The 16244-nt window shown below is 41.0% G+C and overlaps 1 protein-coding gene across 1 annotated transcript; it reads right to left on the bottom strand.

Annotated features, from left to right (window-relative positions):
- Nucleotides 1-4831: 4831 nt before the first annotated feature.
- LOC138893851 (uncharacterized) lies at nt 4832-7338 on the bottom strand. Its single transcript, XM_070178516.1, has 4 exons — nt 6865-7338; nt 5812-6089; nt 5284-5334; nt 4832-4931 (listed from the first exon to the last, which is right to left on the bottom strand). The coding sequence occupies exons 1-4, from the start codon at nt 7336-7338 to the stop codon at nt 4832-4834; spliced, it is 903 nt and encodes a 300-aa protein (XP_070034617.1).
- Nucleotides 7339-16244: the final 8906 nt, after the last annotated feature.

Below are 16244 nucleotides of genomic sequence, written 5' to 3'. Positions count from 1 at the left end.
TCCCTATATCTATTATCTCAGATAGAGGTGCTCAGTTTACAGCTAATTTCTGGAGGTCCTTTTAAAAAGGATTGGGGACTCAAGTAAGTCTTAGTATAACATTTCATCCCCAGACAGATGGTCAGGCAGAGCGTACTATTCAGACATTGAAGGATATGCTACGGGCTTGTGTGATGGACTTCAGGGGTAGCTGGGATGATCATCTTCCACTTATTGATTTCGTATATAATAATAGCTATCATTCAAGTATCCAGATGGCTCCATATGAAGCTCTTTACGGATGGAAGTGTAGGTCAACTATCGGATGGTTCGAGGTTGGGGAAACTAAGTTAGTAGGATCAGAGTTGGTATAACAGGCAGTTAAGAAGATTAAGCTTATACGGGAAAGGCTATTAGCAGCTCAGAGTCGTCAGAAGTCCTATGCAGATAATCGACGACGAGACTTGGAGTTTCAGGTAGATGACTGGGTATATCACTGATGAAAGGCGTTATGAGATTCAGTAAGAAAGGAAAGCTTAGCCCTCGGTACATTGGACCTTATAAGATCATATGCAGAGTAGGCCAACTTGGAGCCATCTGGATATAGAGTTATAAGATCTTATAAGGTCATACGCAGAGTATGACCTTATAAGATCATACGCAGAGTTAGACTTGCCTCCAACTTGGAGTCATTACATCTAGTTTTTCACGTGTCTATGCTCTGAGAGTGTATTGGATATCCTTCTAGAGTCGTTCCAGTTAACGATGTTCAGGTCACAGAGCAGCTATCATATGAGGAAGCTCCCATTTCTATACTAGATAGACAAGTCCGGAGATTGAGAACTAAGGACGTAGCTTCAGTTAAAGTACTTTGGAGGAACAAGAATGTGGAGGAGATGACTTGGGAATCTGAAAAAGACATGAAGTCTAGGTATCCTCACTCGTTTTTGCTTTCGGAGGAGAATCGAACTGAGACATCACAACCTTTAGGTACGTATATGGTACTTGATTCTTATGTTAGTTATTGTCATTGTTCGTGTGATGCCGTTGGTGTTATTGATGATTGTGGCCATATGTGGCTTTATGTTGTCGGGTTTTATGTCTGACAGGTTGGCAGTAGTACCGTTATAGAGGAGACTCTGCCAAAATTTCTATAGATCTCTGGGAGTTTAACATTTGAGGATGAATGTTTCTAAGGGGGAGATTGTTACAACCCTGTGCGTCCCAAGGTGACGTATAATGAATATGAGAATTGTTAATCATGATTTAAATAGGTGTAAATTCATAATATGACTATATATGATGTTTGGATAGAAAACATAAAGTTTGGAAAAAGTCGGATTTAAGTTGCGGAAAAACCGACTAAAGAAATGCCTTGTAACGAAGATTTTTGATCAATTCATTTCGTGTTCTATATGGGGTCTCTTTTTGTACATATTATATACCAAATTGAAGGTCTTGGAATTTAGTTTCCAATGCTCATAACATTTCATTCATACGATATCCGGATAAAAAGATATAAGCGTGAGAAGATGGGCCAATGAGAGGGTGCCAAGCTAGCACCTCTTTGACTTTTCCAAACTTGATATATATAGGTCTTAGGCCGTGTTTATCTTTATTTTTCCATAGAACACGACCTGACAACATACATAAACATATCCATAAGCTCTCTTCTAGGGTTTCAAAGGATATTAACATCTCGGGCACGAAATCGAGAAGCGATAACATAAGAACGATCCCTACTACGTAAGTATCACTATATAGCCTCTCTTTTTCTTTGTAGTTTGAGTTTTGGAAGGTACTTCATAGTTAACTAAATGCCTACTTTCTGTATTTATGCTTTTAAATATCAAGGAAGTTTGACAAATTCATTTCCTAATATTTAGAACTCACGGGACGGCGATCGAAAGCCGTGCGTTCGATTTATTTCACTTTTAGTGGACTATTTTGTAGTCCACTCATGTTGGCCTATTGTGCTTCTGATTTATGGAGTTTGGAAGGATGAATGGCATGGATAAATGCCACATGTGGTAGGGTAGTAGGCTGGTCTCTCGTCGTTGCAATTTCAGGCTAATTGATAACTTATTGATTGGGTGTGTTATGGTATATTTGGAGGTTTTGTTGTATTGAAGGTCCCGAATAGTAGTTGGGTTATTTTTGAGTTGCTGATTGTATTATGTTTGTATCTCACATATAGTAGGCTTGAGGGAGCATTGAAATAAGGGGAATTCTGCCCGTTTTATTTTAGAATCGAGTTATCATTTGAGATCTGTGATATACCACCGCCATCTTGGTTGTACACATATTTCTTTGTTATAGGGTTGGCGCGCTAGTTGTCATAATCTTGTTGTTGAGTTGCATTGACGACTTTAGGTATGTTAAGGCTATCCATTATTTCCTTTTGGCATGATCCATATGATGCAAATAAAACGTATAAACGCGAAACTTTCATAAATGACTCTATTCATAGAAGTACTAGGGGTGCCTATATTCTTGATTCCCCATGTGTCCTATTATTATATCTTCTGTTCATGGGTATCAGAAAAATATGTAAGTTGCTAAAGTTTATCTGAAGGCATATTAATTTTATAACATTCCGAGAAATCTTACTGACTTACTTCATTATGTATTGCATTCATTTATACATGTACATTGACCCATGACGAGATAGCGTTATATACACGTATATTATATGTATATGGGATATGGGAAAAAGCTATAGCGTTATATACGCACCACCACCTGACCAGCTGGTATACGTTGATGATTTCGCACACAGTGGCTGAGATGATATGCTGGGATTCCCTCAGAGGCTTGATGATGTTATGTACGCATATACCTATGCATGGTATGACATTTATACGCACATGCATGACATTATAAATTTTTCATGATTCACAGAGCTATTCAGAATTACAGGTTGTGTTCTTTACTCCATGTTTCTTTCATGTCTTTTATATACTACTTTCATGCCTTACATACTCGGTACTTTATTTGTACTAATGTCCCTTTTGCCTGGGGACGCTGCGTTTCATGCCCGCAGGTCCCGATAAACAGGTTGAGAGTTCTCCTAGTAGGCTATCAGCTCAGCGGAAGGTGTTTGTGCACTCCACTATCCTGACCTTTATGACATTTATGTACTCTTAGAGGCTTGTAGACAAATGTCATGTATATGGATACTTGTATGGCCTTATCGGCGTATGTTTTGAGTGTTCAAATGATCATAGCCTTATAGGTTCGTATGTCACATGTATAAGTTTCTATATCATATTGGGTAATCCTATGTCTAGTATTTCCTTATGTTTTATTCCTATTATCGCATGACGGCCCTTCTGGCCCACTTACCCATGACAGGATGATAAGCAATATATGTTACGTTGGTACTCGGTTGTGTAAGGTACCCGTCGCGGCCCTGCGGTTTGGGTCATGACATCTAATCACCTCATTGCCGCAAATTAAGATCATTTTGTTTGAATAGATACTGGAGATTCCGATGGTCAGTATAGACCTCACAAGGGACACCGTAAAAATAGTGCCACCAAATCATCAAGGCATGAACAATAGCTGCCAATTTTATTATTTTTTTAAAAAAAAAAGCCACTAGGCATTCTGCCTAGGGTTGATTTTCATATAATTAACAAAAATTATAAAAATGGAGGGGGGCATGGACCTGACAACGAGAAATATGATGTTAGAGCATTTAGTTGTCCAAACATGATGACTAAATGAACCCTGGATGTTTTGATGATTAATACCTATAGTGATGTACCAATTATCTATCCAATGGTGGTAGATAACTGGATGTACAAAATCAGAGTGATGTAAACCTAGGTTAACTATATAGAAATGCACAAGTGATCCTAACTCTATTGAAGTAGTGAGATGGAAGATCATCTTCCCTATGTTACAAATCCTACATCTAACTAAAATGTAGAAAGAACCGTGGAGGGGTGACAAAAAATATGTGGTAGTGGAATGGGCTATCTTCAATCCTGCTTTGGCATTGGAGACAAGGAAAGTAAGGTTGAAGATAATTATCAAAAGGATCCAATAAACTAGACTGGAGAGTTGCTGCTTGATATTGTTGACAGAAGTGAGTGAACACTGTCTTTTTTCAAATGTCAACCACGGCTTATGGCTGGCAACTAGCTGCTGACTGCTAGGTAAGAGGTTGTCATGGGTAGACTCTTGTTGCTGAGAGCTGCTGACTAAAAAATGCATGGTAACTAGAGCTGATGACTGGAAAGTAGAATTGGTGGCAGGTTTCTGTAAATGGACCTGTTGCATAGAGACATGAGAATGAGAGGTCTCCTGTTGGTGTTTTATTTGTGGAAGCATAGGGCAACATAGTTTGGGAGTTTACTGTGAATGCTGCTGGTTCATGATATCAGTAGAAATGGGGATCTCCTGGAAGTGTTTGCTTTGGAGTTGTTGTTGACATAATTGTGAAGGTAAGCAATGGTGATTGTGTGTGGAGATGAGTTAAGAGTTGGATTGGCAGACTTGGTAAAATTGATGCACTTTCAGCAGAATGAGCATCTGAGATGCTGATACCACTGACTGAAAGTGCAGCAATTGACCAAGCCAGTTCCATGTATCTACACAAAATAACAAACATGTTAGTGAAAGAAGACCATGTTTCCAGGTTCTTATGGGGTCTGGAAAGAGGGATGATATCTTTGCTTTTGAATAAGCAACTGTTTGCAGGTTCTAGTGTTGGCTGCAGACAGTTTGATGGATGCTTCTATGGTTGAGAAGGTGAACAATTGGTGGGAAGGTACAAGTGTAGATATAAAGAGTCTTATGAAGGGCTGAAGTTGGAGCTGTTGCTTTATGGCAATGGTGGTGTGCTTCATCTAGTTGATATATTTCCAGAGGAATGAATATCATGGTTACTACTACCACACTCTGAGGATATATCAACTAGTTGAGCTTGAGGAAGAGGATGGAAACTGCAGAAGAGAGAGTAGTATTAGGTAGAAATTGAGCATTTCTGCCCAGAGTTCTGGAATTGATGTTTTCTTGAGGTTCAGTGTTTTCTGCATTCAGGTTCTTGTGTAGACTGATGCAGCATGAATGAGGGTGGGTGATTCTTGACTGATGTTTGTAGGTGTTTGGTTGGTTATGTGAGTGTTTCTGTGGGTTGGGGAAAAAAATGGTGTTGTTGTGTTCTTGTTTGGATAGTGAAGAGGGCATGTATCTGTGGGATCCAATTCTGTGTCTTATAGGGTGAACCTCCTTCTCTCTACAACCTATATCCTTCCTTTGTTGAGATTCCAGGAGAATGAGCACAAAGGCTAATACCACACCCTGAAATAACAACAAAAAGCTGAGTAGGTCATAGGATAGAGAAACCTGCAAAAGAGCAAACAGAATTAGTGAAAACCTTATAACTGTACAGTTCCACAGGAGGGAGAAACTATTGTTATTGGTGATGCCATAGTCAGTGGTAATTTGGAATGTTGTGACTGTCCCACTATGTTGATCATGGTCGACCATAAGCATTAGAATTGTCAAGAAGCATCTGTGGTAGCAATATCAAATCTGCTTCAGGTGTAGTAGCCTGTTGTGATGGAAACCTTATTTTCCTGGTCTTCTTATGCCTGAATGCTGGAGGTACCTAGGGAGTCCTATAGGATCTGACCTCTTATTTAATTTGGCAATGAGAAGAGTGATGTATAATTGGTAAGAGTTGAAAATTGATGGCTGAGCTTTGACAGAGAGTCGGCAGGACAGTTGGCTTCTCTATATGTGTGTGAGCATGTGAACTCCTCACATTGATGACAGAGGTTTGAGAGCTATTGAAGTTTCATCTTCATGGTCCATGGAAACCCTTTGCCATTATTTAACCATTGAACTAGGAGAGCAGAATCTGATTTCAGGTGGATCTTAGAGTATCCATTACTCAAACACCATTGGATACCTAAGAGAGCTGCTTCAATTTCTGCAAGGTTATTGGCACCTTTCCCTAATGGTGCAGCAATGGCATGTATGAAGCCACAGTTATGATCCCTAATAATCACCCCTGCACCAATCTTTCCTGGGTTTGTGAGTGCACTCCCATCACTATTGATCTTTACAAGGCCATGGCTTGGTTTCTTCCAAACTACCTGGGCGGATGGAGGTTCTCAATGAAGGAGTATAAATCCTACCATCTGATGAGCCATTTGATTTCTGGATAGTTGGCTTGAAGCAAGAGGTTGATGTCAGAGTTAATGGAAAATAAAACTCTGGTCAAGGAGGATGGTTTGGCTCCATATTTGGCACTGCACCTATTCTTCCACAAATTCCAACATATTATGATAGGCAAGATGTTTAAGATGAGTTTTTGTACTTCATTGTGACTACTGAGAAGCCACCACTTCATCAAAAGTATTCTGAGTGGCATGTCTTCAGTTTGAATTCCAACTGGTCCTCCAAATTTCCTCCACACAATTCTGGCAAAGTTACCCACACTAAAGAGGTGGTCGACTATTTCACTTGAATGAACAGAGCAACAAACACACCTAGAAATAGTAGGATTGCTAAAAACTAGCACCATGTCATCAGTTGGGAGTTTATTTCCGAGAGCTCTCCATAAGCAAAAGGACCATTTGAATGGAATCTTTTTGTGCCATGTCATCTTATTGGATAGGTTGGGTTGCTTCTTTTTTCTGATTGATTCCTATGCAGAAGCACAGGTGAACCTACCAGTAGTTGTGGTCCAGATGATTTCATCTTGTAAGTTGTTGTTGAAAAAGATAGGGATCTGAGTGATCAAATGGATCATTTGAGGTGGGGCACTCTCATTGAGTCTTTGAAGATTCCACTGGCCATTGTTCCAAATACAAGAGACTGAAATATTCCTAGGTCTTCCTCCTTCATTTTTATGAGCTGCTAAGGGACCTGACCCCAACTAGTTATCCCACCAAAAACTGCAGTTTCCAAAATGGAGTCTCCATTGGATGTTCTTTTCCGCTTCTTTCTTGTTGACAGTAAATCTTTTACATGCTTGTGATTGTCCTGTATCCCATTTTTGGAGATGGGATTGGATCTTTGACAATACTTGGCTTTAAGGAAGCTACTCCACAAGGATTGAGTAGATATGAAGTGCCACCATTGTTTGTATTCCATTGATTTGCAAATGTCTTCTATGGTTCTGAATCCCAGACCCCCTTCATTCATAGGGAAGCATAATTTGTGCCATGATGCCCAGTGGTATTTCCTTTTGTTATCTTCCATGCCCCAAAAGAAGTTTGCTGCTAGCTTCTCAATTTGTTTCATGATTGTCTTAGGAGGAGAGACTGCTGACAGTAGATAAATTGGCATAGATTGGAGAACATGCTTTATCAGAGTTGACCTTCCTCCATGTGATAGCATTTAGCTATGCCAGTCCCTAATTCTTCCCATAATTTTTGAGATTAGATTGTTGAAGTGGATGATTTTCAACCTGCCAGTGTACTGTGGACATCTCAGGTAAGTGAGAGGGGATAGCTTTCTGGAGAAACCTATGACTGCTTTGATTCTTCTAACTGTTGACTGAAATGCACAGGGGGAGGTCATGAAATGACTTTTTTGCCTATTGATCTGTCGGCCAGAAGTATCCTCATACTTGTTCAATATCCACATGATTTTCTGAAGAGAGGGCCTTTTCCTAGAAGAGAATATGATGATATGATCTCCAAAGCTGAGGTGATTGACTTGAGGGCCCCTTCTTTCCATATAAAAACCATTGAAAAACTGATTATGATTGAGGGTGTTAAACATTCTAGACAGAAGCTCAGCCCCAATGATGAATAGGGAAGAGGCAAGGGGGTCTCTTTGCTTTAGTCCCCTTGTAGAATGGAAGAAACCATGCCTAGTTCCATTTACAATGACTGAATACCAATTGTTGGACATGGTTCTCCATATCATATCAATGACCATCTCACAAAAACCCATTCTCCTCAACATTATGCAAGTGAAACTCCTGGAGACTCTATAATATGCTTTAGCCATATCTAACTTGATGACTACATTGGATCCCTCATTTGGTTTCTTGATGTCATGGACAATTTCCTGAGCAAGCGTGATATTCTCAAAAATGTTCCTTCCTTTTACAAAACCTGATTGGTTAGCAGAGATAATTCTGGGAAGTATAGGCCTAAGTCTAGCACCTATGACTTTGGAGATGATCTTGTTTATGAAATTGCTGAGGCTGATAGGTCTGAATTCAGATAGGGAATTTGAAAATTCCACCTTGGGGAGGAGAACCAAGTATGCACTGGTCATGTATTTTGGCATATTGCAGCCGCCAAAGAAAGCTAGTACAACATTTAGCAGATCATCCTTAATGATGTCCCAGTAAGATTGGTAAAATTTGCCATTGAAACCATCTGGCCCTGCAGCACTGGTGGGATTCATAGAGAACACAACTTCTTTGAGCTCCTGTAAGGATGGGTCTGCTGACAGAATAACATTATCCTCAGGAGTGATCAAGGAGGGGATGTATGACAATAGATCTTCCCTAATGGCTCCTCCGGGATTTGTGAAAAGGTCTTGGTAAAATTCACATGTTGCTTTACCAATAGCCTCATCACCTTGGATCCACTATCCATTCTCTTCTTTGATTTTGTGGATATAGAGTTTCCTTCTTCTTCCTCTAATAAGACTGTGGAAGTATTTAGAGTTGGCTTCACCTTCTTTGAACCACTGAAATTGTGTTTTTTATTTCAGGAATTTCTCCTCTAACTTCATATATCTGATGTATTGAGCTTTGAGATCATGCAGTGTTGTTCTATCAGATTCTTCATTGGTCTGAGCCAGAAACATTTCTGCTGCCTTCACTTGTTCTTCAAATTCTTTTACTTTTTGGAAGATGTCACCATATTCTTTTCTGGACCATCTACTTAGACTAGTGCAGAGTGCCTTAAGCTTTTGATGAAATACCCACATAGCACTCCCATTCACTTGTTTGTTCCAGATGTCTTTAACAAATGGTTTGAAGTTAACATTATCAACCCAGAAGTTAAGAAATCTAAAGTACTTGTTGCCAGTGTCCTATCTAATATTGATTTCCATGAGAAAGGGATTGTGGTCAGACCCTGTTGAGGCTAAATAGGAGACAGAAGTAGAGGGGAATGCAGATAACCATTTATCATTCACAAGACCTCTATCTAATCTTTTTCAAACAATCGAGCCTTGCCCTCTATCATTGGACCAGGTGTATTTAGGACCATAAAATCCCACGTCGACCAGTCCACAATCTTCAATCATGCAGAGAAATTTCATACTCTTGATCATTTGGTATGGGATGCCCCCTATTTTCTCTTCAACAGAGGCAATAACATTGAAGTCTCCAATTACATACCATGGAGAGTCATAGATGGCAAATTTGTGCCTCAACACCTCCCAGAGAGGTCTTCTCAGAATTGGGGTACATTTGGCATAGATTACTGTGAGGAAGAAGGGTTTGTTATTTTCAAAATGTCTCATCTCTAGGGTGAGTTGTTGTTCATCATGATCAATCACTGCGGTAGCGAACTCTTTGTCCCAAAAAACTCAGATTTTGTTATTACCATTAGAGGCCGCTTGGTGCATGGAAAGTTGAATTTTGAAGTGGTTGATGTGGAGATATGGAGTTTGAAGGAATGGTTCTAAGACTGCAATAAAGGGTAATTTATGAATGTGTTTCAGAATTCTGAGCCTTTCAATAACTCTAGAGGTTCTGATGCCTCTTGCATTCCAAATGATTGTACTAATCATTGGAATGAGGAGGAGGTTTTATGGGTTGGTGGGACACTACTACTCCTAGTAGCTTTGCTTCTTGTGATCCTTGGTGAAGGTCTCTTTCTGGATGGAATTCTTGTAAGTGCAACATTGTCCTCCTTTGGATATCCATTTACTGCAGCAATCAGAAGATCACAGTGACGTTCTTCTTCAGGATCTTCCTTACTACATCCTTTTTCATCATCTTGATCCCCCATTATGTCATTCTCTGATTGTATTGGCCTGTATTCATCTTCTTGCCGAGGATATCTGCTGAGTGGCTACTCCTCTAGAACCTTTTCCACTAGATGCCGATATTGGCTTTCTTTGAGGGGAACAGGAGTGATTTTGTGTGTTCTGGATGAGTGGCTATCATTGTTGGTTGGTCCACCTGGGGTTGTTATTTTCTTGGACAGGAGAGGTTGGGAAAGGGAAGGATTGGCTACTACAACATGTTTGTAGGTAGGGGCTTCCTCTGATTCATTGGGAACAAGGCTATATCTTTTCTGGGCAGTAGAGCTCAAAAAAGGAGTGTCATCAGGAGGCTCAGTAGGTTCATTAATACTAATTCCTACATTCTGTTTTCTCATTGCTTTTCTTCTTTTTTGACTGGGTTTGTTCCTTGATTTTTGTGGCTGAATTTGAAAATCAGCTACAGCATGAGCTTTTCCTTTAAGCAAGGCTCTCATTTGAGCAGAGTGGTCTTCTTCAGAGATGAAGTTCTCAGAAGCCTCCTCATAATTCATATTTTCTGTCTGTTGTGCCATTTGTTTGTCTGAATTTGAAACTGTGGTGGCAGGGGTTGATTGGTCAATCCTACGGTCAGTCAATTGTGCAGTAGCACACTCATACAAAACATAAGGAATCCCAACCCCTAATGGTGCCCCTTCCTGTTTATCTATTGGTTTCTCCTGAGAATACTCCATTCCTCCCTAAACATCCTTTTCAGACATAGTAACATTAGAAGTAGTGGATTGATCAGTAGTCAGGGTGACTTGTTCCTGGACATCTGGAGTCACCAATCGAGAACTGGAAGCCATATCTGGTTTCTTGTTCTGCATGGTGGATGCACTGCCGACCTTCTATTGTGATGGTTGTTTTGGTATGTATGCCTGCTGTTGTTTCTTGCTTTGGTTAGTGCTTTTGAAGTTCTTCTTCTTTTGGCTTTGCCATTCATCTTTTGATATTTCAGTGACTGCATTCTGTTGATCTGTTTGCTTTTGGTGCTCTGTTACATTTTGCTTGTTTTGGTCTTGTGCAATTGCCTTTGGTTTTTCTACTTGTGTCTTCTTTTGGTTCTTGCTAGTATCTGCATCATCTTTGGCCTTATTTTGGTTACTGATCTGGGATTTACTAACTTCAACAACTTCTTTTTCCTTTCTTTACATTTCCTCATCTCTACTTCTGATTTGGCATGTATGTAGAGAGTGTCCCTGGTGTCTACAGTAGGTGCAATATGAAAGAACATTGTCATATTACACTTCAAGCTACTGACCATCTCCATTAACATCTTGGTCTTCATCATAACCTAGCCAAATATGACTAGGTCTCTCCTTAGTGAGGTCAATTTGCATTTTGACTTTGGCCACACTACCTCTTGTTTTTTGAAAAGTTTCCAAGTCTAGAAAGAGAGCCTTACCAACAGGAGATAACAAAGGGGTGAGTATATCCATATAGACATAGTAAAGGTGCCAGGGAAGTTCAGGGATTAAAATCCGTACTGGGACAATAGGGGAGTCCTCGTTAGGATTGAACACTGGGTTCCATGCTTCAATTTTTATCATTTGGCCTTGGATGTACATGTACTGCTTGGTCCATACTGTGGAGTGGTCATATTTGTTGTCCAAGTCAATGTACACTATTTTTGCATTGAAATGAGCTATTTTGACACCATCTTTGAGCTCAATTTGAGTTATAAAGCTTTTCCTGATCACTTCCATCTTGGGCATGGTGTTTGCAAACTTGCCCACTACTGTATATTTGCATCTGTCAGCAAATATCACCATGTAATCCTCTCTTCTGAAGATAACTGCTGGTTTGCCTAGCTTGGTAGTGATAATGGGAGGGGTAAATTCAATGGGGGCTATCTCTGCTTCATGCCTAACTCTCAACCTATTGACATACAAGTGTGTTACTGTTGGTGATGATGGAGGGGGGATATTGACATGTAGTTTGTTTTTGTTCTGGCTAGTATTGGGCTGTGGATTGGTGACTATAGTTGGGTTGGGCTGGGAAGATTGCACAGCTTTTTCCTACGATTTTGTGATGTTATTTTGGTTCCTTTTTGGAATGTTTGGTCTCTCAAAATTATAAGATACCTTGAGGGGGGAGTGTGGATTGGTTTGTTGAGGTTTTGAGCAGTTAAGGGATCTTGATTACCTAGGATGGACTGCACTGCTGCAGCAGGAAATGATGGACCAGTGTTATTGCCCGCAACTAATTGTTGAGGATTTGGAAATAGAGCTTCTTTGTGGTGGTCAGGAGTAGTGGCAAGAGCATTTGTTATGGCAATTGTTGTGGCGTCCGGAAAGCTATTCTCTTAGATTTGCTCAGCTTGGACAGTTGGGACACTAGTGTCGACCCCTTGTGTAACTGGTGAAGAAGACAGCATATGAGCATCACTTTTTTGAATTGGTTCATGTAAATTGACTTGGCGACTATCTTTTGGAGGGATTTTGGAGGCATGAACAAAGGATTGCCTCTCAGTTTGGACCTTAGAAACGTCTGTGGCATTTTGTCGAGCACCTGGCTTGCTTAACTCTGCAGAGGTAAATTTTTGCGAAATTGGGACACTTGGGTTATTGATGTTGTGGTCCGAGATGTTAGAATAAATATCTATAGCAGCAGAACTCAATTCGCATTGGTTTCTAACATTTTGGATCGCCAGAACTCCATTTTCGTCGACCTGGAACATAGCGTGAAAATATGGCACATCTGGGGTGACGCTTGGTACATGGGGGGGGGGGGGGTTGAAATTTGATGAGAAGCTGGTATTTGACTTGGAGAACACTCTTTGGTGCTTTGAATCATGCAATTTGGCCCCAAATTGGGGTTGGTATTTTTTGATTTGACCTGGCTAAGATTTGTTAGGATGAACCCTGCTGTATTATGGATATTTGGGGCAGCTGGGTTCAAATTGGGATGTGAAACCATTTGGGGGTTGTGCAATGTAGAAAGATGCGTATTTTGTGGTTAGTCCGATGGTTTTCCACCGCCGTACAACGGCATGGTGGCCATATCGCCGCTTCTGGCTACTGTTCAATTATGTCGTCGCTTCTGGCTCTGAGTAAATCTTGGCTGTGTAATTGAAGTTCTGCAGGAGCATAGCTACCAATTCCAAGTCGTGGACAGGGTAATACTTCTCATGAACTTTCAGTTTCTGAGATATGTAGGCAATCACCCTACCATCTTGCATCAACACCGCGCCAAGGCAAACACGTGATGCATCACAGTACACAGTGTAATACCCTGAACCCGTAGGCAATACTAACACTGGGGATGTAGTCAAAGCAGTCTTGAGATTTTTAAAGCTCTCCTCACACCCCTCGGATCATCTGAAAGGAGCACCCTCCTGGGTCAATCTGGTCATAGGTGCAGCAATAAATGAGAAACCCTCTACGAAACGGCGATAATACCCGGCCAAACCAAGGAAACTTCGAATCTCAGTACCTAAAGACTGTCTGGGCCAACTCTGCACTGCTTCAATTTTCTTCGGATCAACTTTGATTCCTACACTTGACACCACATGGCCCAAAAATGCCACCGAATCAATCCAGAATTCACACTTTGAAAATTTTGCATACAACTTATTCTCTCTCAAGGTCTAGAGCATGATCCTCAGGTATTGCTCATGTTCTTCCCGACTGTGGGAGTACACCAAGATGTCGTCAATAAATACAATGACGAATGAATCAATATATGGCTAAAATACATTTCATCAGGTGCATAAATGTTGTTGGGGTATTGGTCATACCTGTTCTTTACTGTAACCTTTTTCAACTACCGAAAATCAATACACATGCGCATAGAACAATCTTTTTTTTCATAAACATAACTGGAGCACCCCAAGGTGAAACACTAGGCCGAATGAAACCCTTATCAAGCAACTCTTGCAACCGCTCCTTTAACTCCTTCAAATCCGCTGGGGCCATATATTATGGTGGAATAGAAATGGGCTGAGTGCCCTGAACATATCAATACCAAAATCAATATCTCTATCGGGCGGCATGCCCAGAAGATATGTTGGAAATACATCTAGATAGTCTCTCACTATCGGAATTGAATCAATGGTAGGAGTATCGACACTGATATCTCTCACAAAGGCTAGGTATGCATCACACCCCTTCTCAACCATCTGTTGTGCCTTAAGGTAGGACACAACCAAGCTAGAAACATAATCCAAAGTACCCCCTCCACTCCAACCATGGTAAACCTGGCATAGCCAATGTCACCATCTTAGCGTGACAATCAGGAATAGCATGATAGGACGACAACCAGCCCATGCCCAATATAACATCAAAGTCTACCATAATGAGCAACAATAGATTAGCTTTGGTCTCAAAACCACCAATAACACCTAAACACGACTGATACATATGCTCAACAATAATAGAATCTCCACAGGAGTGGACACATAAATAGAAGAACTCAAAGAATCACGAGATACACCCAAGTACGGAGCAAAGTAAGATGATACATATGAGTAAGTGGAGCCTGGATCAAATAAGACTAATGCATCTCTATGACAACCTGGAACAATACCTGTGATAATTGCGTCTGATGTAACCACCTCCGTCCTACCTGGAAAAGCATAACATTTGGCCTGACCTCCCCCTCTAAGGTGACCCCTACCTGCCTAAACTCCATCCCAAAGCTGGCTGTGCAGGTGAAGCGGCAACTAGAGTAGTAACCGTGACTTGAGAAGTCTGGGGACCCTGTGGAATACATGAAGCCTGACTAGTCGGTGGAGGTGCACCCCTCCTGAGTCTGGGGCAGTCCATCACCATATGAAGGGTATCACCACACTCAAAACAACCTCTCGATGGGTATGGCTGATGAAACTGGCTCGGGCTTGGTCGGCTGGACTGACCGCTGAAAGCACCCTGTGCATGAGGTGCAATAGACAATGGCGGTGGATAATGGGCAACTTGAGACCTGGAAGTAGTTGGAGTACCACTAGAAGCTGGAAGTGATGAAGGAACTGGACGACTCACATAGCCCCTACCATGACATGTTGCAACTGGGGCACGGGCACCACTATATACGCCAGAATCTTGAGGCCTCTTGGCCTCCCTATCCTCTCTCTCACTGCCCCGCATACCCTCAAATCTCCGTGTGATCTCTACCACCTATTAATATGGGGTATCTGTCTCCGAATCTCGAGCCATGTTGAATCTAATACCATAGTTGATCCCCTCTGACTGGAAACCAAGGCAAGTACATGTCTGCCCGGGTACCCAAAAGATTCCAAATAGCCTAAACCGGTCAAATACCATATATAGCCCGTGTACCCACTCATCATCTTGCGAACACGGTGTTCACATATCACAAATAGCACAATCAACCCAAATCCTAAGGGGTAATTCCCCCACACAATGTTAGGCAAGATAGTTACCTCAAACAAGCTAACTCAATCCACTAGTAAGCCTTTTTCAGTGAATATCCAACTCCGAATGGCTCGAATCTAGCCAAAATAACTTTATACCATAAATAGATACCATAGAAAACTATTCAGGATAATAAAGGTTCAATCTTTAAAGAAAATCACAAAGTGAACTAAAAATGTCAAACCCAGGCTCGTTCTCGAAACCCGACCAAACTTATAAAATCCGAACACTCATTCAATAACGAGTCCAACCATACTAAAATTATTCAATTCCGACCTCAAATCAACCTTCAAATCCTCAAAATATAGCTTAAGCAGTTTTCACAAATTTTCCCCATTTTTCCAACTCAAAACACTAATTAAATGGTAAAAATAATGATGGATTTATGTATAATAATCAAATCATAGTCAAAATCCCTTACCCCAATCAACTCCTTGAAACTCTCTTCCAAAATCGCCTAAAATCGAGGTCACTAACTCAAAAGATGAAAAATGGAACAAACCCTCGATTTAGAAGTTAAATATTTGTTGCCCAGTTATTACCTTACGTGATCGCGGAAAAACAAATGCGATCACAGAGAACAATTTACACCAGCTCCTAAAATCCTCAAACTCGATTGTGAGACTCCAGTCGCGAATGCGATGATCAGTGGTCTCTAGGCTAGGCGATCATGGTCATGGCCACGCGAACACGATGAACAATGCGTGCCTTCCCACATCCTCTCCTTCCTTCTACGCGATCATGTTTCCTTAACCATGTTCGCGGTGCGCAACATTCCAATCTTCCATGAACTCGTCCTCTTTTATGAGATCGCAAAGAGAAAATTCCCATCTGCCAACAAGGACCCTACATGATCGCGGGTGAACCTTTGCGAACGCAGTGAAGGAAACCAGAGACACAGAAAAACCAACAATCTCAATACACGAACAAATG

Source organism: Nicotiana tomentosiformis, chromosome 6 (genome assembly GCF_000390325.3).
Source record: "Nicotiana tomentosiformis chromosome 6, ASM39032v3, whole genome shotgun sequence".
Classification (NCBI taxonomy): Eukaryota; Viridiplantae; Streptophyta; class Magnoliopsida; order Solanales; family Solanaceae; genus Nicotiana; species Nicotiana tomentosiformis.
This window is presented reverse-complemented; position numbering and strand designations above follow the sequence as displayed.